Source organism: Barbus barbus (genome assembly GCF_936440315.1).
Source record: "Barbus barbus genome assembly, chromosome: 32".
In the NCBI taxonomy this organism is placed as follows: domain Eukaryota; kingdom Metazoa; phylum Chordata; class Actinopteri; order Cypriniformes; family Cyprinidae; genus Barbus; species Barbus barbus.
Window position 1 is genome coordinate 6,608,091 of NC_136760.1, and position 24,902 is coordinate 6,632,992.

The following is a 24,902-nucleotide window of genomic DNA, read 5'->3' on the forward strand; positions in this document are numbered from 1 at the left end:
TTATATAATTCTCCTTTATCTGTAATGTGAAGCAGTAGCCTTGCCCTCATATTTTAGGCTGCATAATGGTGTCTGTGCATTAATTATGCAAACAGACATTTTGGCATGGTTTTTCATGCACATTTTGATGCAGCTGACCCCATGATCTGTGAGCGTTTTAAGATTTTAGTGCTTCCTTTCTGCTGACACACTGAAATCTTTTATGCAGAGTACAATAGATGCGAGAAGGTAAAATGTTTTCCTCCCTTCTTTCTTGGAGCAAACTGTTTGAGCTGATTTGCATTATTCCTTGCATCTCTGAGTTTATCAATGTGACATCTGATATAAATTTAGCCAGAACCAGGAACTATTGGACCATCTGTTTGCTCCAGCTGAGCTCGCCTCATAAACGTCTCAAACAGCAGCTGCCATCACTATTACAGAGAAAAGAAATTGTTCCGGCATCATTAGACCTACAGGCTTTTCAAATATGACTTATTATTTCTGATTCATGCTCTTTTCCTTATGCTAATTTTTGGACTATAATGGGTTTTCAAGGGAAAACATTCATGGGCTGCCAAATCAGATGAACATGTAGGGACAGCTTGTGTATTGAAATGCTTGAGGTCAGTTCGGTTCGGACTCATCACGTTTGTGCCGAGGAGCGTTTGAGATGATTAATCACACCTGGCTCAGGTTTATCAGAAATACGTGCCATATGACTGTGAGGGAACGGCCGTCTAAAGTTCGCATCACAATACTCAATCTTATTAACACTTTGCCACTGGTGACTTAATATCTAATGGCAGTTTAATCTGAACAGTAATTAGATGCCTGGCTGATTAAATCGGATATGCATGTTGAAGCTTATTTGTGTATTTGCATAGATACCAGGGGAGGTGGTTGCCTCAATTTCCTGCAAGAGAATGTCCTTCCTCAGCCTTGACTGCTCCCCACACTGTAAAAAGTGATGCTGACTTAGCTATAAAAAAAATGTAGTTAACCCGTTGCCTTAAAATTAAGTAAATAATAATTGAAAAAAAAGCTAATTGACAATTCACTTAACTTATACTTTTTATTATTATTAATTACTTAATAATTTTAATTATTATCATAGAAACTCTAGATTTCATTTATATTTTATCTAAATATTTATTTATTTTGAAGCATTGTAGACAATTTTTTAAAAATACAACACACTGTTTGGAGTAAATGACAGTTTTCATTATTGAACTATCCCTTGAATTGTTTTGTGATGTGCATGACATATGGACATAACGTCACAGGCCTAATTTCTACAGCCGTACGTTTCCTCTAAATAATATTTTTGGGTTTGACCGTTCAGTGCTGAGAGCCTCTGGATATTTAGATTTATGCTCTGAGAAAAGAACAGCTATGTGTTTACTGCTCATCCTAGTGTGGATGGACTGTAATCTACCCACAGGGAGAAAGTGATTCTCAGTGAAATTGCACAGAATAACATCTTTCTCAGAAGTTGCTTTGTAGTAACCTTGCGGTCCTTTAGCCGTAATGATTTAAAGATGGAAAATTACTCTGCCATCTGCTGTCAGGATATGTTCTTAATGGGAACTGGAAAGTGTTCTCTGACTCATTTCTGCATTATTTTTCAACAATAGGGAAATAATTTGCTCACAAGACTAGTGAAAATTTTTTTTTACATGTTTTGTTTTTATTAGTTACATTAATATTCTTGCTAAGGCTGGGGGAAATAATGGCTACATGACACCTTTGATTGAACATGATTGTGAAATTTAAATTGCGGGTTGCTTGGAAATTAGACGTGAGGTGGATGCTGGTGCGGTGAGTAAATGAGACCTGATTCGGTTAGTGAAGGTGTCATTTTTAATGTGCTCGTGTCTCAGTTCAGGGTAGCACAAGATGAAAAAGCCCACAGCACTTTATATGACGCCTGTTGGAATAGAGAAGTACTTCATGTATATTCTGGCCTTGTGGTCACTGTGATTTACACACTGACTGTCATTTGCTTCAGGGGAGACACCAGTCGTTCAGTAATTACAGCCCATCCTTTAATGGGTTTTTTGATCACTATGTTTAACCCTACGAGATGTAATAGAAATGTGACTTTAAAAAAAAGTGGTCCAATGACATGATTTGGCCACATAAGGCTAAATTAAGCCATTAGGGATTACCTGAACAATTTATATTTCAAATTAAAAAAATAAACATAAATGAGTTATGCAATGACCTTTTTAATAATGCACAAGTAGTTCCATTATAGAGTCTGAATATTTGCATTTTCTTAATATATCCATAAACTAGCAATGAAATATTTAGATTTTTTTTTTATATAGTGAAACACTGTGGTTTTTCTTTTTTTAGAAACAATGCTAAATTCTTGAAAGAAAAAAAGTTTGATCAAACTAGCACATTATTATTCCACATACTGTACCAACTGTCTTTGCGAGGCTGAAGGAGCTTTAACTTTTTTGGGCCAGGAAAAAAAAAATCCTTGATCGTTTTCTTGGAACAACAGTTTTCTTTTTGTCAGAGCTCCCTCAGATTCTTAGAATAAATGTTGCCCCCACTTCAAAATATAACAGTACTTCCTGCATTTGGAGGCAATGTTCATTGTCACTGCTAGTGATTTAACACTACTGCTGAGGGTCAGTAAGTTTTTTAAAACAATTATTCAGCATTAAATTAATCAAAAGTGACAGTAAAGAGATTTATAATGTTACAAGATGTTACTAATGGCTGCTGAAAATTTAGCTTTGCCATCAAAAGAATAAACTTCCTTTGAAATATTATATATTCCAATAAATTAGAGTTATTTTAAATTGTAATAATCACAGTGATTGATTAGCCCACATTGTAAATTACTCTCGTCGGTGCAATGTGTACAGCTGATTTAGATGCATGTGACTTGTGATTAATTCGTACCTTATAACCTGTAGCCAGCCGCCTCTGAATCTCCCGGGGTTGATAGCTGTCCTCTGCTCATGGGATATTGCTGTGGGTCAGAGGCTCCAGCGCGATTCATTTCAGCTCCCATAAGAAGAACGTGCTCTCTGTCCCTGCTGTTGAATGCTGGGAGTGTGAGGAGAGTATTATAGCTGCCAGTGTCAGGCAGCTAGCTCTCATAATAGAGCATGATAGCATCAGACTAACACTGAGCCTCTCTGTCAAGCAAGATATGGCCTCTTCTGCACTCTTTCCCAAACCTCAAAATAGAAAATGTCTAAATTACACTTGCTAATAGCATGCCGTGATGGCGATTCTTCTATTTTGCCCTCCCACCGCTTGGTTTTTAATTCCCTTTCTATCAGGAACAGAGCACATCTCATTTGATATGAAATGAAAGGCTTTCTCTTATCAACAATAAGAAAAGAAGAGTAGCGGGGGGCAGGAGAGGACTTTTGCATGCGGCCACGTCGCAGACACCCAATCACCTGTCTTTTTATAAACGGATGGAGATATCAGGACTTTATACACACACCCCACTTGCCATCATTGTATGATTAAAGGAATTTATTAATATGGCAAAATCTGGCTTAGTTCTCCGCATTTTGTAATTTAATTCTGCAAAGATTAGTGTGATGGCTTTTTGAATCCAAGTCCCCCATCGTCCAAATGGATTGTCCCCTGGTGTTTCTGCGACAGTGTTGCTTGTTTTCAAACTTTTTTTTATTAACAAAAACTGGTGATATGTTGATATTTTTTTATAAGTTACTGATATATTTATATTATATGAATATATTTAAGTTAATTAACCATGATTCATGTTGTGACTCCAGAATACTCAAGGTTCTCTGCATGCTCTCCAAAAAAACAGTAGTGATTGAGGAAAAATAAATATGACTGCAGTTTAAATATTTTTTTTGTTTGTTGTGAATTTGTGTATTTAGCGTTTGAATCAAGTTCATTTTTTTAAATTTAGGTAAATGGTTTTAACTTATTCTGTTACCTCCTTGGAAATTTGCTGAGGCCTACTGATCTACTGGTCTAATAATTATTGATTTTTTTCATTATTAAATTATTGATGATTATTTATTGATGATAATTGTATTGATTATTAATTACCTTTGTTGATTGTTTCTTTGATAAATGTGATAATCTAATAAAAAGGCCCTAATTAAATTTTTTGCATTTTATTTATTATTCTCACTACTCTTTTCCAAACAGTGTAAATAGTTGAGTAAAAATAGTCAATTTGAAGTATTTTTCTTTTTTATAACTACATAACTTTTTTTATAGTTCAATAATAGTATCAATAATTTTACATATAGTTGGTCTGTTTTTATGTGTAATATTTGAAATATGTTTCTGTAAAAGTTTACAGCTGATATTTCATACTAAAGAAACATTTATTCCTTTCCACACAAATTATGATTATTGGGGCAGATTATTGATCCTTGCACAATACAATGCACAATAAATGGTTTGTAAACTAATATATTTTCCTGTGTATAGCTTTACTAACATTAGGAAACATAAAGTGCCTCTATTGTGGATTGTTGAAAGTTACCTCTCAACACAGCTCTAAGTGAATGAAAACACCCTGCCAAGTTTTAAATCTGAAAGTGCACCGTGTATGAAGTTATTGTCTCTCAAAAGAAAGTCGACTCTGAATCATTGAAACGAGTCATTTTTAAAATGAATCCCAAGTCAATTTTGCATATTGCCTGCCCACTTGTTGGTTTTTCGCCTTGGTCTGAATGAAAATGCTAATGAATTCTTTGCCACTAGGTGCAGCTTTTGGAGAGGTAAAAATAGTGGTTGCTTTAGCGAATGTTTTTAAATCTTATTTTTGCTTTTGTTAACACTATGAGTTAGTTTTAGGGTAGGATTTAGTGTAGGTGGTACATTATTTTCAGATATTGAGTATTTTTAGTGGCACTCATTGATTTCTGAACTGGTGCAATACGTGCAGCAATCAATGTAATAAAAAGCTTCCAGATTCACATTGATCATGTTTCGGATAAAACTGAACATGTTTTTAACGACACTCACTGGACATTTTGAAAGTGTCACAGAACGTGCAAGAAACATAATTTTCGCCACATCTATGCATATATTCCAGTGAGCCTAGGTTGTTAGTTTAGGATATACTTAAAATTGAAGAACGAACTGGTGCGACATAACTTAGAGGGAAATACAATACCGCTTCTCAGGTATTTCAAACTTCTTTCTAATCCCAAACGAAGAATGAATAAGCACTTATTGTATAAAATTGAGCAACGTACAAGGGTGATGTTGTACTGAATATCCGCACGGCATCCTTTTTCACCAGAGAATATTCTCAATTCAGTTATTTTATACATTACCACTGTATTATAACCAAACCATTATGGGAATGTCTCTGGGAAAAAATCTAAGTATTAGTCCCACATTTTCTTCATGACATCAGTCCTTGGGACTGATGGGCTAAAACAAACAAAGAAAAAAAACAACTATCCAGGCACGATGCCATGATTAGTATTCAAACGTTGTGTAGGACTCCCCTACCACATTCAAGAACTTGCCTAATGTTGCCTCTTGAGACTGATTGAATGCTGCTTTTTTCCTCTGGTTTTTGGTGACTGGATGTTGAAATAATTGGTTTGACCTACTTTAACATTTGTCATTAGTCATCTGCAAGTTTATCAGCCGTGGTGCATTTAATTATGACGAAGAGGCAAATTAATCGTCTGTAGGCTCTGGTCGCTCTCATGGGGAGGGGATTTCACTTTACCGCTGTCAGGACCATTAACACAATAACGAAAAAGCAATTAGATTGACTTTTAGAAATGGCAGTCAATTACACTGGAACTAGATTGTTGAGTGTCCGATAATGTTGCTTTCCGCTAATAAAAACAAGCATCACCACCACCCCTCTCTCTTAAGCAATGCAGGATGAGTTAAATGACCCAAAAGCACTGGTTTAGGGGCACTCTGTCTACCTCGAGTCTATTTTCAAGGCGAGATGGCGTTTGGTGACTCTAATAATCGGCCATCAATTAATGTGTCATTCATGGGTTATATTAAGGCCACTGAAGGGTAGGGGAGGATGATTTGAATCATTATGGCTTCTAGCCTGTGATGCTTTCAGAATTTCACGATTAATGAGCCACAACAAGGCCGGTTCCATGTTTTCAGTGCAGCTGACGTTATCAGGTCAAGTTTCTTAAGCTAATAGCTTTGATCTTAATGTGAATAATGAGGATTTTATTTCTAACACACACACACACACACACACACAAGTATACAATTTTAAATATATACTAAAGAACTATACAACTATATGTGAAGTCAAGTGGGAAATTGAGGGTGACAATATCTACTGGTGCTGTGCACTTTAGAATAACAAAACTGAAGTTTGTGTTGTTTTTTTTTTGGGCTACTTTTATAATGTACCGCGGCTGCCAAAAGTGTAGCCTAAATTCACATGTGATCACAAAAGGAAGTTATAACAAACACTCGATGGTGGTTTAAAGTGAGTTCTGAGTAAAAGTGTACTATTAATCTCATAAATTGTCTTATGTAGCATGATGCTAATGTTAGCTCTAATGCACCTGCAGAACAGGTCCAGTTCTTCTTCATAATGCATTTTATCATAATACTTCATGTACGGTCGCAAGAAAATGTTTTGTTGTATTTATTTAGAAATACTTTTGATAATAGTTGGGTAAATGTGTACTGGGATTGAAGCGATGTGGCTTGGTAAACGTTTTATTGCCAAAATAAAGGCTGATAATGGCTGAATTAAAACAAAAGAATAATAAGGATTATGTCTCATACCTGGCAGAGATGTGAAAGGTTCTGTTCCCTTAAACTAGTTTGTCATGCTTTCCTTTATTTCAACACATTTACAGGTAAATCCTAGTATTTTAAATTTGTGATTAATCGTGATTAATCACAGCAATTAAATTTTTTAATCGATTGACAGCACTACTCTGAAATGATTTTCAAAACTGTCCTGGAGCATCCTAGCACTGTCTCCCTCATCTAACACACTCGATTCAACTCGTCAGCTCATTAGAAGAGACTGAAATGGGTCCGACCTGAATATGAAAATATGATGCGCGTCAGATCTGCGTCATGTGCAGCTCTTAAAGACATAGCAGCCAAAACAACCTAATAACCAGCTGCTATGATGTCTGTTCATCAAGAATAAAAGAAAAACTTTTTTAACTTTTATAGTTTTAAGAATTTAAAATAAAATTTAAAATTGATAGCTCTTAATTATAATGTAAAGTTGAATTGCTATAGTCAATGGTTAAATATTAGGGGGAAACATTTTTATAGGGAAATCTGTATTAATTCAGATTCTTATTAATGCCTTCAGTCATAAAAATAAAGATGCCATTAAATAAATATTAAAATATACTGTCTTTGTTGTTTGTACATTAATTTGAAGATTGAATGTGAAATTATTGCAATATAAAAGTATATTTAAAAACTTTAATGTTAGGTGGGATTCATCGTACAGAAAAATGTGCGATTAATTAGTAAAAAAAATGAATCGATTGACAGCACAAAAAACAGCCAGTGATACAACAGTTTGCGTCATAGGTTGCCTCAAGGATTTTGTTTTGTAATATAAAAATAGTGACGTACAGGGGGATAAATGGTAACAATGGCTATGAAAATTAATCAAAATGACACAAAAAAAATTAACCCAGTAGAGTACCTTTACTGAAACATACACAAGATGAATTTATTGAGGTCCCTACATCAAAGAGAAAAGCAGAACAACTCAGTCTGTGCCTCCTCTGTCTTTTAAATCACCTATTGTTGGCTAATTTCTCCAGTCTGATTAAGGTCAGATGTTGATGGAGGAATGAGGGGTTCAGATGTGTAAATTGGAAGATTATAAGCAAACTTGCTCTTTAGAACCATCTGCATTTGCCCTCTAAGGTGCAAGGAGTGTTTGATATGCAATTTCACGTCTGGGCGTCAAATTGACTGCGTCCTGTACTTAGTAGAGATCACTCGCTGATGGAATGATACGCTGTTGTTATCTCAAGCTGTCTCACAGGAAGCGACTGCTGCATGATGGGAAAATGGATGGAGATTACTTTGATCAATACTCTCATTAACTCTCTTGGTTTTTTTCCTTCAGCATGTAAACAGACACTGATTTTGCATGTCTGTCAAACCTACGTTCGTTCACTCACTCACATAGTAGACTTGTAAGATTTTTTTTCTCCTTCTTGTTTCTTGAGATGCAAGTTCTCTAAGAACTTTTTGACACAATTGGGGTTAAAAAAAGAACCATCTGAAAATATTAAAATATAATGATAACCCACCCCACCGTACAAGTCTTTCAGGGCAGCCCAGACCGAAATGATCTATTCTATAATTCAGGGAGCTGTTGTTGGTGTTTTATCTTTACAGTCATTAAAACTTCTCTAATGTCTGAAAACAAATCAATTTTCCCAACATGCCTTAGTCAATGAAGGCAACAGAAATGAGGTCCACTGCAATTAGTTGTCCTCCTGTTTGGCATAACAATTAAATATAACTTTTGCCTTAACATAAATTACCCTTACATAGACACACATCTAATCTGCAGTTACAATTTAGAAATTGTATTACCTTTTTATCATCTTGATGACCCAAATGGCTTTTTAAGCCTTAGACATGAAATAGTCTCAACTAATGTTAGCTTGGGTTACACTTTATTTTAAGGTGTCCTTGTTAAAGTGTAATTATACATTTAAGTACTGAGTAAAATTAATTAAAAGGTTAGATCACCCAAAAATGAAAATTCTGTCATAATGACTCGCCCTCATGTTGTTGCAAACCCTTAAGACCGCTGTTCATCTTTGGAACACAAATTAAGATATTTTGATGCATCCCGAGTGCTCTCTGACCCTGATGCTTTTTGTGTGCAAAAGAAAACAAAAATAACGACTTTTTCAACAATTCGTCTCCTCCGCGTCACACGGATAAGCTGTTTATGTTCAGATCAAAGCTTTAACAATGTAGACAACGTATCTGCCTGACGCAGCTGACACAGAACAGCATTCGTTGTTTCCGTTCAGTGGATACTCTCTAAAATGGCACCAGGGTGATGTGGGGGAGACGAATTGTTGAATAAAGTCATTATTTTTGTTTTCTTTTGCACACAAAAAGTATTCTTGTAGCTTCGTAAAATTACGGTTGAACCCCTGATGTCACATGGATTATTTTACCTTGCTACGTTTCTGGACCTTGATCGTGTAAGGATCCTTGCTGTCTATGGGAGGGTCAGAGAGCTCTCAAAAATTCATCAAAAATATCTTAATTTGTGTTCAGAAGATGAACCAAGGTCTTACGGGTTTGGAACGACATGAGGGTGAGTAATTAGAAGAAGAATCAGAATCAGAAAGAGCTTTATTGCCAAGTGTGTTTGCACACACAAGGAATTTGTCTTGGTGTTATGAGCTTCCAGTACAGAAAGTACAAACATAGTGCAGACAACATATAATTAAGGTGATAAAGAACACTAATGAGAGAATATACAATAATTAAGGATAACAATAGTAATAAAAATAAAAATATACAGAAAAGAGACATGACCATAGACAGAACTGTGAATGTGCATGTGTCCTATGTACAGATGAAGGTTTGATGGGTTATTTACAGATGTACAGTACCGGGGTGTGTTATGTGTTGTTCAGGTGGGATACGGCCTGGGGGAAAAAACTGTTCTTGTGTCTGGCTGTTCTGGTGCTCAGTGATCTGTAGCGCCGGCCAGAGGGCAACAGTACAAAGAGAGAGTGAGCTGGGTGTGAGGGGTCCAGAGTGACTTTCTTAGCCCTTTTCCTCACTCTGGAGGTGTAAAGTTCTTGGAGGCTGGGCAGAGGGGCACCGATAATTCTCTCAGCAGTCCTAACTGTCCGTTGTAGTCTTCTGATGTCTGTTTTGGTAGCTGAACCAAACCAAACAGTTATAGAAGAACATAGGACAGACTCGATGATTGCAGAGTAGAACTGTTTCAGCAGCTCCTGAGGCAGGTTGAACTTCCTTAGCTGGCGGAGGAAATACAGCCTCTGCTGGGCCTTTTTCGCAATAGAGTCAATGTGATTGTCCCACTTCAAGTCCTGGGAGATGGTGGTGCCCAGGAATCTGAATGACTCTACTGAAGTCACAGTGCTGTTCATGATGGTGAGTGGGGGGAGAGCAGGGGGGTTTCTCCTGAAGTCCACTATCATCTCCACAGTTTTGAGCGTGTTCAGCTCCAGGTTGTTAAGACTGCACCAGACAGCCAGCTCCTTAACCTCCTGTCTGTAAGCAGACTCGTCACCGTCCTTGATGAGGCCTATGACTGTAGTGTCGTCCGCAAACTTCAGGAGCTTGACAGAGGGGTCCTTTGAAATTAATACAGTAGATTGCTTACTGCCTTGTGATGAAAACATTAATAGAGTTAATTAATAAAAAAAGCTTAAATGTTAATATTGTTTTGCATTTTTATTGTTTTGACTCATTTTTATTTATTTATTTATTTTTTTAATTTACAATCAGATTCTAGTGTGGATATACTTATCCACCTTTTTTAATTAATCACTGAAATGATGCATCAGTTTGTCATTTAATTAATTTATTTCTCAGTTGATTTTTATTTCTTAATTGATTTATCAGTTTCTCAACTGATTATTGAATTTTGGCCCTCATATGAAAATCTGCGGTGACGTGTCCATATATATATATATTTTTATATTTTTATATATATATATATTTTTTTTTTTTCATTCTCTGACACAGCGTAAACTCTTGTGTATAGTTGTCCTGTTTCAAACAGTGTGATAAACTTCACACACAACAATTATATATAAATGTATTTATTATTAATACATTCATGCATGACTGTGGTGGACTGAAATCAAGGTTGAGCTGTACATTGGCAGTAATTTGAATGCAGTCCACTCTTGCTGACAGTAGTGGTGTTTGAGTGGGATGCGTAGACTATTGGCAGAGCACTGATAAGACTCAGCGCTGAAATGGCGGGCGACTGTGTGCGGGTGAGCTGATAATGTTCAGGATTGTTGACTTGTACTCCATAGACTTATTCACGGCTTTATGACAAACTTTTCAGCTGAGCATCACCTCCTCGTCGCCATCATTTTTACCCCAGCAGATTCGTGCCATCTGGACCCTTTGTGTGCACATCTCCAGTATTCTGATGATCCAGCCACCCTTTATCAGCCAATTGGTGTTAAGATGTGGTCACACTAGGCTTTTAGCATGCAAAATTGCTTTTGCCCTCAGTAAGAACATCAGTGACAGTCAATTTGTGACTTTTACATCCTCTTTTGGTCAAAAACATCTTTTGGCTTTTCACAAAAGAACACTTTTTGCATGTAGTTTTGTTTTCGCCCCGGAAATATCTGGATTTCCTTTCTCCTTTGAGAATTAAGAAATGAGAGAGTCTAACAGCTGTTCAGTTGAAAGTCGGCCAGGTCCAGGGTTGCGTTTATGTTCTTATTGCTTTCCTCATCTCTGCTGTCCTGTGGCGCCTCGAGCAACGTTTGTGTTTTCAATTGGTAAAAGATTCTATTCTGCTGCTTATGAACTCAGCGGATCTCAGCCATCATAGGCGGCTCAACTGAAACTAGATTACACCGGATTTAAAGGCTACAGCTCCGCAGCACTGGAGGAAGCCCAAGTTTGCTGGTGTGAACAACAAGCATCTCAGATTTTATTGTTTTTCCCAAACTTTTACAAGACATAATCATATTACTGAATATGATTGTAACTTGCCATAAAGCTGAAGTGTGTAATTTCTTCACCTTTAGGGCAACCAAAAGGCAGATTGCAAAAATAATTGTTTCCAGACATCTTATACTTCATCATCTTCGATGTTCATCAGACAGATAATACTGCCCCAAACTCATGCCATTGGTTGTGCTGGAAGTCAGTCACTGAAATACAGTTTCGCAACATTTACACTCTTTTTATTTGACTGTGTACAATAAACTGTGGTGGTATTTTAACATTTATATAATGACCTCCTTTTAAATGTTTGGGTTATATTAAAATTTATTTTATTTAAGGACTGTTTTAATTTTTTTCATTTAATTGCACTTCCTAATGTATGTTACGTTTTGTTCCCAGCATTAACCATTCAAAGGAATTGTGACGGTCCCCTTCCAGCCCCACAAAATCGGTCTGTAGCTGATATAGAGGAACTGGCTGCCAACTATGAGCGTAAACTCATTGAGGTGAGTACTGGAGCTACCAAAGCAAGCAACACTTGTCCTTTCCTTCTCTAACCTCAATGTCATGTAATGTAAACCAACATTTCCCACTCCAAATTTCAGCAAACTGGTTCAATAATGTCAGTAATTACTAAATTTCAATCTCTTACAGCATTTTGTGTAATTTCTGTGAAAGGTCCAATGTGTAGATTCAAAGTTACATACTTTAATATGCTGTCTAGATTCATTTTTGCTGCGTTTACACTGCACGTCTTAATGTACAGATCCGATCTTTTGGCCATATCTGATTTTTTGCCCCGCCTGTTTGCATTCATTTTAGACATGACTGGTTTCCAAAATCTGTGTTTACATTAATTCCTGCCCAAAATGATTGTCAGTGATAACGGTAATTTTTATTTGTCCTTTGTCTACAGCTCGTTATATGTAGAATTCTGAATTGAAACAAAGTAGCACTGTAAGATTATACTTCGTTGAAGGAATTCGAATGAGTTAATGAGAGGGAATGCGCACACATGAGCGAGTAGCCTAATAGTGAAGATTGTTTAATTCCAAAACCAGCTACGTCATCACCTCATTGCTGAGAAATATAATGTAACTTTTAGTAGCAAAGCTGTTGTATTTACATATAAAATTCACAGGGTAGCGGTTAAAAACCAGCTCCTGAATGTTGTGCAATTTCTTACCTATGTACTGTATAAAGTACATAAATAAAATGGCAGCGTATACAGCATGCCGATATTGGATTTGTATCTGATTTAAAACCACATTTGGAAGTGGCTTCAAAAAAAAAAGTGTTTTGTGTTTACGCGTGTGCAACTAATTCCAATCTATGTCAGATGTGAGCCAAAAAACTGATTTTTTTTTGTGCCAGTGTAAACGCAGCCTTTGAAAGGGACTGAAATTTGATAAACATTTTGTTTGGTGTAAATGTGCATTGAGCTCATATTGACTTGTCAAACATCTACAGAACTGGCTGGACAATATATAATGGAGGATGTAGGAATAATTCATATATAGTTCTATCTGCTGTAATAACTTCATATTCTGCTTATGTTTTTGGGGGAGTGTCTTTTAACTTATGTATTTACAGTAGTGTGTATTTTTAAAGAAGTCATTTATTTATGGGTCCTTTTGCTTAGCTGTCGGCCTCAATAAGGTTTTTCAAACATGGGTGTGAAGACTGCCTCCTTGTAGTTTTTAAATTTACATACAGAGCTCTTAAGGCTTTATTTCATTTTGGTTGGAAAGCAGGCCTTTTTTGCTTCTGCCCGGATATGTAAAAGAGTTGCAATTTTTCTTTTCCGACAAATTTACCATATTTATTTCAGTTTCCACAAGAGCAGCAGTGAAAATGGACCATATGGAAGTTTTATTACATTTGTGGTGTATTTATGCGGCTAAATTAATATTTTTAAAGTTCTGCTTCTACACAAAGTAAAAGCAATGGTACCTTGACTTCAGTTGTGAGTTATTGCGTGAAATTATATACTGTGTACACAAGTGTACAGTCGAGCATACTGGTATGTTTCACGTGTGCCAGAAACACTGTAAGTGTGTACTTGCATCATCTTAAATGCATCAGATGATTTGAAGATGTCATCATTCTTCTGAAGTAACACCAAAGAAGCCTCACATCTTCTCTCTCTCTCTCTGCAACCCCCACACTTCCTCTCCCAGTCTTCTTTCAAATTATCACTGTGGAATACTCTTCCTCTGTCTTGGAAGCTGTCGTGTGTACTATCACACACCAGTTAATGGCCCTGTGGGACTCCAGGCACAGAAAGTGTTCAGACTGCCTGTTTTGCTGTGAGCTCTTGTGCTGTGACCTCAGATGGACTGTGGAAGAAAATGAAACGTTCTGCAAAATGTAGTTTGGCATATACAAGCAAGTGAGTTCCTAAAAACATTTCTAAAGTGAAGTATAAGTAAAATAAATACATTTAATAATGATCTTTTATTGTCTTATTTTTCACACTTCCCAAGGTTGACGAGTTCTTCTTTCAGTTTTTCTTATATAGTAGTGTAAGTAAGTCTTCTAAAATGAGAGTGATTACATCAAATTGCAATTTAAGCTTAAAGAGGATAAGGGGGTGTTTCTCAGCTTTAGCATAGAACAGGGACAAACAATGAGTTGAATTTATAGATCTGAGATTGTTAAAAGGTTTTTGGAAAAACAAATAAAGCTGGCCTATATCCTGTATTTCTAAGATCGAGAAGAAACACACTTTTGATGTACACTGAGTAAAGAAAGACACTATACTTTGATTGAAAAAAAGGTAAACTTTGACGAATTAAAAGGATTGTCCACCCAAAAATTTAAATTGTCATCATTTACTCAGACAGTTTAGGTTCCCATTGTGGTAAATGTTCTTTAAATTTTGAACAGCATGAGGGTTAGTAAATGAAGACAGAATTTTCATTTTTGGGTGAATTATCCCCTTATATCAGAGAAAAATAACCATCTGGTTAAACAGATTACTGAAAAACAATTAAATTCTTTAGTACTATGACTGTGACTCTTTAGTACTGTGAATTCACTACTGGGTTCACAAAAGTCTTTAGACAGAAATTACAGTTCGTAAGAGAGTGTAGTTCTTGAAAAATGCTTAAGGTTGTAATGTTTTCAGCCATAACAGTTTTCGTTAGACTGCATGCTAGAAAGTTTATTCATGTTGATATTTAATGATTCTTCAGGAATTTGGGAATATTCTTTTGAATTATTATTATTATTAGTAGTAGTAGTAGTAGTATCTATTTATTCATTCTTATTAAGAATAATCTGGTATAGCACTGTATTTTACAGTTCTGTTCTGCATGTAAATACTATGTAGGCTACTTATAACAGTAATTACAATAACTACAATAACTGGGTAATAACTAGGTATTAACGTACCTCTAAACCTAAACTTAACCCATGTAGTTACCTTATATTACAGTACTTTCTTGGTTAAGTACACTGTAAGTGCTAAATAAAGTGTAACCAGTAATCTTATTATAAAAGAAAATAAAATTTTCATGAAGAAACACTTTTATCTCTGTAATAATAACTCCAGCCATGCACAATCAACTAGAAGTTGCCCTCACATCAATAGTCATGAAGGTTTTTGAGAGACTTGTAAAGAGCCACATCTGCTCCTCCATCCCTGATACTTTGGACCCTCTTCAGTTTGCCTATCGCCCAAATAGATCCACTAACGATGCCATCTCTCACGTCCTCCACTCTTCCCTCACACACTTGGATAGCAACAGTGGGAATTATGTAAGGCTGCTATTCATTGACTATAGCTCAGCTTTCAACGCTATAGTCCCCATCAAGCTGGCTTCTAAACTCACTGACCTCGGTCTAAACTCCTCACTCTGTGACTGGATTCAAGACTTCCTCACCGGCAGACCTCAAGTGGTGAAAGTTGGCCAGTTCACCTCAAACTCCATCACCCTGAACGTAGGAGCCCCACAGAGCTGTGTCCTGAGTCCCCTGCTCTACTCTCTCTACACGCATGACTGCGTATCCTCTCACAGCTCCACATCTATTATCAAATTCGCTGATGATACTGTGGTTCTGGGCCTCATCTCCAACAACGATGAGACCGCATACTTGGATGAGGTAGAGAGACTCACATCATGGTGCCAGGACAACTGTCTCTCTCTGAATGTGAGCAAAACTAAAGAGCTGATCATGGACTTTAGGAAGAGACAGCAGCAGCCCAAACTCCTCTTATGATCAGTGGGACCCCTGTGGAGAGGGTGAGCAACTTCAAGTACCTCGGTGTAAACGTCTCCGAGAACCTAACTTGGACTACACACATCCAAACACAGGTTAAGAAAGCCATAGAAAGTGTATTGACTCAGTGCATCTCAGTGTGGTATGGAAACAGCTCCAATCAGGACTGCAAAGCACTACAGAGAGTTGTGCGCTTAGCTGAGCGCATCTCAGGGTCTGCTCTCCCCTCTCTGCAGGACATCTACCTCAAACGCTGCAAAAGTAGAGCTGTTAAAATCATCAAGGACTCTAATCACCCTGGTAACCATCTATTCACTTTGCTTCCATCTGGTAAGCGCTTCCGTAGCCTGATGGCAAAAACTGAGAGACTTAGGAGGAGCTTCTTCCCCCAGGCCATCAGGCTCCTAAACTCTAACTCTGTATCATAACATCACATGACTCCATGTAAATATCAATAAGCTATTCAGAATTTTTTCTACCTCATATGCTGCTATTTACATACCCTGTACAACTTTTTGCACATTCCTCTTATTATTATCTAAGTCAACAACATACTGACCTGCACATTTATATTTTTTATCTTTATTTTATTTTATTCTACTTTTCTTTTTCTTAATATTGTATACTTTATAATTGCACTGCGGACCTGAATCTTGAAGTTCTCATTCATTTTTGGGTGCAACACTAACATCTCAAAATTCAGTTAACAACTGATATATTGAACCAACCTCTGTTTTTTTATTGTTCAGTAATCTGTTACACACATATGTCACCATGTGAAAGAAAATTTCTGTCATTACATCTGTTTCATTGTGACTATAAGAAAGACGTTAAGAAGAGAGTTCAGCCACAGGTTTTTATGAACCGTTCTTTTTCTTTGTGGCTGAATAATTTTGAATTGACAACCTGTGATGAATAAGATGATCCCCACCTCTTGAAGGTGCTTTGAAGTCTGGAGAACTACTCTGTTTCGAGCAGCAAAGGTCCTAGTAATGGCAAGAACTGCTGAAAATCCCTCTTTGATCCGAGTCTTCATTAGGGATGTGATGTATGATCATCACTACAGGGTTAGCATGTTTTCCGAACCTCTGCCCTACAGTCTTCACACCTGAAGGTCTTTTAAAGGTTATGACAGCTGCTAGTTAGTATGGTGGTAGAGGAATATCATTACACCCACTACTTCACCACTCCAAGTGAGTATAGGCTAATGACTCCAGTCTGGTAGTTAGAGGAATTAAAGGACTGTGTGACTAGTGTCACATCAGACTGTATGAGGCATTGCATTGAGACCACTTTACTGTTCCACTGGCTCACATATATGCTTGTTTTTCACTTGCTCACTGATGATGGCATTTTAGAACAGCGTGTGGCACATTAAGTAATTTGTCATTAGGACTTGGCGATTATAGTTAAAATGCTTACAGTAAATATATTCTAGAAAGGTTTTTTTTAAACACAGAAAACCAAAACAAAACAGCAATTGTACCATTATGAATGTTCAGTCATAAAGAAATGTCCTTCTATGACTTTACAAAAGAGGAAAACATATTGAAAGATAGGTTTTGTTGTTCAGATGAGAGAAAGATGTCAAAATTGTCAGCCGTTGTATTAGAGATTTCTGTAATTTAATGTCAATGTAAGAAAACTACGGTGGCCCAGTAGTGCACAACACAACAAAATCTCCACAACACAATATATAGGACTAATTTCGTTGTGTTGTGGCTTGTTTCCATTGTGTTGCAGCTTGTTTTTTTTTGTGTTGTTGCTTATTTTCGTTGTGTTGTGGCTTGTTTCCATTGTGTTGCGACTTGTTTCCGTTGGGTTGCAGCTTGTTTCCATTGTGTTGCGGCTTGTTTTCGTTGTGTTGTGGCTTGTTTGCGTTGTGTTGTGGCTTGTTTCCATTGTGTTGCAGCTTGTTTTTTTTTTTGTGTTGTGGCTTATTTTCGTTGTGTTGTGGCTTGTTTCCATTGTGTTGCGACTTGTTTCCGTTGGGTTGCAGCTTGTTTCCATTGTGTTGCGGCTTGTTTTCGTTGTGTTGTGGCTTGTTTTCGTTGTGTTGTGGCTTGTTTTCGTTGTGTTGTGGCTTGTTTCCATTGTGTTGCGACTTGTTTCCGTTGGGTTGTGGCTTGTTTTCGTTGTGTTGTGGCTTGTTTCCATTGTGTTGCGACTTGTTTCCGTTGGGTTGTGGCTTGTTTGTGTTATGTTGCGGCTTGTTTGCGTTGTGTTGTGGCTTGTTTCCGTTGTGTTGCGACTTGTTTCCGTTGGGTTGTGGCTTGTTTCCGTTGGTTTGTGGCTTATTTCCGTTGTGTTGCGACTTGTTTTCGTTGTGTTGTGACTTGTTTCCGTTGTGCTGTGGCTTATTTTCGTTGTGTTGTGGCTTGTTTGTGTTATGTTGCGGCTTGTTTGCGTTGTGTTGTGGCTTGTTTCCGTTGTGTTGCGACTTGTTTCCGTTGGGTTGTGGCTTATTTCCGTTGTGTTGCGACTTGTTTCCGTTGGGTTGTGGCTTGTTTCCGTTGGGTTGTGGCTTGTTTCCGTTGGGTTGTGGCTTGTTTCCGTTGTGTTGTGGCTTGTTTCCATTGTGTTGTGACTTGTTTCCGTTGGGTTGTGGCTTGTTTCCGTTGGTTTGTGGCTTATTTCCGTTGTGTTGCGACTTGTTTCCGTTGGGTTGCGGCTTGTTTCCGTTGTGTTGTGGCTTGTTTCCATTGTATTGCGACTTGTTTCCGTTGGGTTGTGGCTTGTTTTCGTTGTGTTGTGGCTTGTTTCCATTGTGTTGTGACTTGTTTCCGTTGTGTTGTGGCTTATTTTCGTTGTGTTGTGGCTTGTTTGTGTTATGTTGCGGCTTGTTTGCGTTGTGTTGTGGCTTGTTTCCGTTGTGTTGCGACTTGTTTCCGTTGGGTTGTGGCTTATTTCCGTTGTGTTGCGACTTGTTTCCGTTGGGTTGTGGCTTGTTTCCGTTGGTTTGTGGCTTGTCTCCGTTAGGTTGCAGCTTGTTTGCGTTGGGTTGCGACTTGTCTCAGTTGGGTTGTGGCTTGTTTCCGTTGTGTTGCGACTTGTTTCCGTTGGGTTGTGGTTTGTTTCCGTTGGGTTGTGGCTTGTTTCCGTTGTGTTGCCACTTGTTTCTGTTGTGTTGTGCTAATTTAGTTGTGTTGCAACTTGTTTACGTTGTTTTGATTGTGTTGCGCTAATTTCATTGTCTTGTGCTAATTGTGTTGTGGCTTGTTTCTGTTGTGTTGCAGCTTGTTTCCTTTGTGTTGTGCTATTTTTGTAAAATGTATATGTAATATATGTATATACACACACACTACTGTGCAGAAGTCTTAGGTCATTAGTATTTTCACCAACAAAAATGGTTTTAAGTCAATCTAATTTTTGCTGTAGTTTGTCAATAGGAAATATCAGTTTACATTTCCAAACATTCCTTTTGGCATTAATTGTAATAATCCAGTGAGATTTTTGTTTGCACAAGGAGTCTGATAACAGCCAGTGCTCCACACAGAGATCTGATCTCATTATCATCCAGTTTGTCTGAAATGATATGAAGAAACAGAAAAAACTGAGACAGGCTAAATCCAAACATTTTCAAGACTTGAAGAAACTAAAATTAAAAGGGGTAACAAATTAAAAGGGATTAATGTGTCCATGTGGTGTGGCGTCCTTATAGTGGTGATGGAATGAAAGGTTGTGTATGGAGCGATTTTTGTGCCGATATTTATCAAACAAATCCAGTGTTTTGCAAATAAACACAATCTGCTTTGCAAAGAAAAACTCGACTTTCAAACAAATGCAAAGTGATTTTCAAATACAAAACTCTATTTGAGAGAAAATGCAGAGGTATGGACAAATATATGTATTGTGTGTTACAACTGTGAGACTCATTTGCCTTTTTATAAGGAAACTTGGCTTGATTTTCTCACAAATGCGACAGGCTGATTTTCTCACGTGTGCAATTGAGCAACTTTCTTTTCCAAAACAGCAGATGACGCTGTCGGTCAATTTACGCTAGTCTCCCGAGACCCGAAACACCTCTTTACCTTTTCAGACCAATATGAGTAGGGAACAGGTGAGTTTCTGTCTTACTATCTCTATAATTAACCATTTAGATGTTTTCACAAAGCGACCCTACTACAGTGTCAGTGAAATTCACAACAAGTGCTGTAAAGTTGTTAACATGATTGATTAGTTCAAAAATCAGAGGTGACCTGGCTAAACATTTAACTAGGCTGTCTTTCCCTATAAAAACTGATCCATTCTCTGTACCTCTTATCCTCTGTTGGATCGCGGGATATAGAATATACATATAAATTGATACAATTGTTCAACATTCAAAATAATGCAGGGGTAAAACAATATATTGTGTCACAATATATTGTAATACTAAAATGCAAATGTATAGTGGATAGCGACAATATTGTGTACCAAAAATGAAAGCATTTTGAATTTTATTTTTACGTTAGGTCAAGTAAGATTTATTGTCTTTCTGCTATATATGTTGAAACATAGCCTACAGTGGAGAGAAATGCTGTAGGCTACCTCTGCAGTAAAAGTTTAAACAAGTATAAAACTACACATAGACAACCTACTGAGAGGAGTAGGCTAATCTAATTATACAAATAGGCTACTGTAATCAAACTAGTTTAAGTTCAGGTGAGCTTTATTGTGATTCAGCTATATAAATGTACCAAAATATAATCTAAACATTAATATCCCTTATGAAAATTAGCCATGGTTTTACTAAATAAATACCATGGTATTTGTAGTAAAGCTGCCTATATTGAAATGGTAACCTGCAAAAAAAAACATGGTTACCACACTTTTACAGTACTATTTTAATTTTCATAAGGGATATCATAGTTTATCATATTTATGTTTATATATAGTATAGTAATATACATGGCTTGTATAACATTTAAAACTAAAAGTGGCCTGTAAGGAGATATTTCATATTTTAACCAATATACCAGCAGATTTTAGTCTGACAATAGCCTGTTTGGAAAAAATCAACTAAAATGATGTAGCTTTTTATATATGGCCGAGCAACATTTTAACTCATGAAGTTAAGAATAAAAGGCTACCGTCAGAAATTATATTAGTGGCTCTTTAAAATGCAAACGTTGGTCATCTGAGTCACTCCTAGAAGAGTCCTCGCTGTCCAGAGTGTGTCTTCACCCGTGTAGCACGCTGCTTATTAAACCACTGTTTATTAAAATGATGAATTTAGTATTATATCAGCGTGATCCTATCACTTGATCCTTCTCCCCAATTGACAGGACAAGAGTGACACCAGAAGAGAAATATTCATCATTTTGCTAAGCTAAAAAATACGTAATTATTTTAGACAAATGATTGCAGTTACGTCATTTAAAAAACAAAAAAAAAGTTTTACATATTGCACTAAATAATGTGATTTGTTTTCATTTTTTATTTATAATTAATGACCTCTTGGGTGATATTACTATATCTGATACTAAATTAAATTGTCTAAGCTTTCATTTTTGGTACACAATATTGTTGCTATCTATTATACATTTGCATCGTTTTGAATGTTGTATCAATGTATATCAATATATATGTATATTTATATGTATATTCTATATCCCGTGATCCAACAGAGGATAAGAGGTACGGAGAATGGATCAGATTTTATAGGGAAAGACAGCCTAGTTAAATGTTTAGCCAGGTCACCTCTGATTTTTGAACTAATCAATCATGTTAACAACTTTACAGCACTTGTTGTGAATTTCACTGACACTGTAGTAGGGTCGCTTTGTGAAAACATCTAAATGGTTAATTATAGAGATAGTTAGACAGAAACTCACCTGTTCCCCACTCATATTGGTCTGAAAAGGTAAAGAGGTGTTTCGGGTCTCGGGAGACTAGCGTAAATTGACCGACAGCGTCATCTGTTGTTTTGGAAAAGAAAGTTGCTCAATTGCACACGTGAGAAAATCTGCCTGCACTCGTGTGAGAAAATCAGCCTGTCGCATTTGTGAGAAAATCAAGCCAAGTTTCCTTATAAAAAGGCAAATGAGTCTCACAGTTGTAACACACAATACATATATTTGTCCATACCTCTGCATTTTCTCTCAAATAGAGTTTTGTATTTGAAAATCACTTTGCGTTTGTTTGAAAGTCGAGTTTTTCTTTGCAAAGCAGATTGTGTTTATTTGCAAAACACTGGATTTGTTTGATAAATATTGGCACAAAAATCGCTCCATAGTTGTGCCATAGAAACTGGGCTGGGAGGTCATTGCCACGGAGGTGTTTTGTCTGTGTAGCGGCCACCTGTGTCCATCAGGACACCTTGTGCACAGGGGAGACCAGACTCAAGAACTTCATAGCTGTGACCTACCTCGTAGCACCACCTGCTCCCATTATACCATCTGGATTTGAGACAATAGGTCAGTCACGACATTGACCATATTATGAGAAACACATTAGGAATAATATAGTACGTTGATGTTTTGTTCGCAAAAATTTCTGCATTGGTAAATGCATCTGATTCTGTCACTAGGCAGATTTCATTCAGTGTAGACACAGAAACCTTTTTTCGGTATGGTCATAATGTTCTTCATATTTGGATGCTGTGTGCCATGTCTGGCATTTAGATATGATATATGCAAAGTACTAGCAATCAGACATTGTGATATGCTCAAACTAGATTGCTTCCATTCTAATCAACAGAGCCATCTACACATAAATCTCCTGACACACTCCAGAGCTACTATCTATCTGAATTTTTATTTTATTGTGTATATGGTCTTTGGTCTTGTAATTTATATTGTTTTTGTTTCTTACCATATTGTTATTCAAATATATACATATACATACATAAACACCATAATATACTATCAAAAGATTTGTTTCTTTTTGAAAGAAGTCTGTTATGCTCACCAAGGCTATGTAAATGTACAGTAAATCTATAATGTTGTGAAATATTATTACAATTTATAATAATGTTTTTCTATTTTAATGTAATAATTATAATATTTGACAATGCATTTTATTCCTGTAATGGCAAAGCGGAGATTTCAGTGGCCATTACTTCAGTCTTTTGTCATATGATCCTTTAGAAATCATTCTAATATGCTGATTTGGTGCTCAAGAATAATTTCTTATTATTATCAATGTTGAAAACATGTTAACAATTTTTAACACTTATTAGGATTTTTTTATGAATTAAGCAACAGCAATAATTTGAAAAAAATATTTTGTAACATTTACTGCTTTACTGTCACTTCGGTATCACTTTAATATAGGGACCTCACTCTTCTCACTATTAACTAGTTGCTTATTAGCATACCTATTATTAGCAGATACTCAGCCTTGTGGGGCTTAACAATAACATAGAATGCTATATGCACAATACCGGATTTGGATACCACAATACCGGTCTTGTCTGACCGATACCTGATCCAGCAGAAAATGCCAGTATCGGAGCCGATACCGATGCTGATTATCGGATTGGTGCATCCCTAAGCTATATGTTTATATCTATGTATGCATTTATGTAGTGTATATGTACATATGTATGTATGTATGTATACTGTGACATTGGAAAAAAAGTATAGTAATTAGAGCATTTAAGCTGTATGAATGAAGTATGACTGCTAATATAGTGAAAAGCAATATGTAGTCTATTCAGTGGGGTTTCTAATCATATGTTATAGTCATTTAGAGTTGGAAGTGGTGTTCACTTACTTGGTTTGATGTACTTTGTGTAATGAACTCCAGTATCAATTGATGATAATGATCATTCTCTTTCATTTTAAAGCTCAAATTCTCTCTACTTATTTTATTCTGGCGGTGTACTATTGGTTTTTCCATTCTTTTTTTATCCCCGCTGCATTTTTACCCATCAGTTTGGATCTTCTTTGCCAGGCCAAACTCTCCCTCTGTTAGCGAGTGTTTGCCTGGGGAAGAAAGTGATAGCAGCACATTCACTGTCACACTTATCCCCCCTCCTCCGTCTGTACACCCGCCCCAGTCCCTCGCTCTTCCTCTGACACTTCAAGTCTGTTTGTGTTTGCTAAGCCTGTCTTCTAAGCTCACTTCTCAAACTTGTTTCACATCCAATTATGGGCATTAGAGCTGCAGCGGGCCACGCTCCCCCCCCCCCCCCCCCCCCTTCTGCTTTGACCAAGTCTTTTTCATTCAGGACACCTGGCTCAGCAGTCGTTCCCGCTCGCTGACAGCCAGGCAGACGAGCTGTCAGCAGCACCTGCTTCTGAAAGTAGCACTGCTCCAAAACGCTAGCAACAGCTTTACCTCAGAAGACCAGAGACCTGTAATGTAACCTGCCGTTGTTGGATTTTTTAGATTTTTTTGGGTCCCACGTAATCTCAAGACCCATTGGATGACTGTCTGGAAACCCCCCACACGCTACGCATTGAATCATTGGCTTTGTTTGAAACTGAAAGAAGCCTTGCTGTCTCGCTGCTGTTAGTCAGTGACTATGTATGAAGGTTCCCTCTGGTTTCAGAAGGCTTCCAGAGCACCTTCATGTCTAATGATCTAAAGCAAATTCAAGTATGTGCTTTGGAGATAGCCAAGTGACTATTTAATTTTTTTTTTTTTTTCAGTAGAAATGGAGTCATAATTTTAAAAAAGAGAACCTTTATAAATAAGTTAGCTGCTTTCATCCATTCCTTCAAATGCCTTTTTTATTCTTTCCTCCAGCCGCATGCACAGGATTGCGTAATATAAATGCCTCTTTGCTGCCTTCAAAATCTGCCCAGGCATCTTAATAATAGACAGGATGTGATACAAAGATTGGATTTGGGTTTGCTGCTTTCCTACTGTACCGTTGTATACTGCCTGTGAGTTTTTCAGTGTTCAGACACAGCCATCTTGTTTAATTTGGTAGTTAGGATCAGGAACCAAGAACCAGTTTCTTATTCAGACATGAATACAAATCTTCTGAGTCGGTTATTTTAAAGGGATAGTTCACAAATTTTAATTACCCATAATTTATTTAAACGTCCTGGCTCTTCCAAGCTTTATAGTGAATGGGTGTTATTTTTCAATAGTCCAAAAGAAGT

At 36.9% G+C, this 24,902-nt stretch overlaps 1 protein-coding gene across 3 annotated transcripts in view; it reads left to right on the top strand.

The window, feature by feature from the left end:
* The window catches only part of LOC306852122 (sorting nexin-29-like), a 119,154-nt gene that overhangs the window by 34,818 nt on the left and 59,434 nt on the right, over positions 1-24,902 (top strand). For all 3 annotated transcript variants that reach the window (XM_079388775.1, XM_079388777.1, XM_079388776.1), the window contains exon 15: positions 12,040-12,146. In XM_079388775.1, the coding sequence (XP_079244901.1) occupies positions 12,040-12,146 (107 nt within the window). The remainder of the gene's footprint in view (positions 1-12,039; positions 12,147-24,902) is intronic.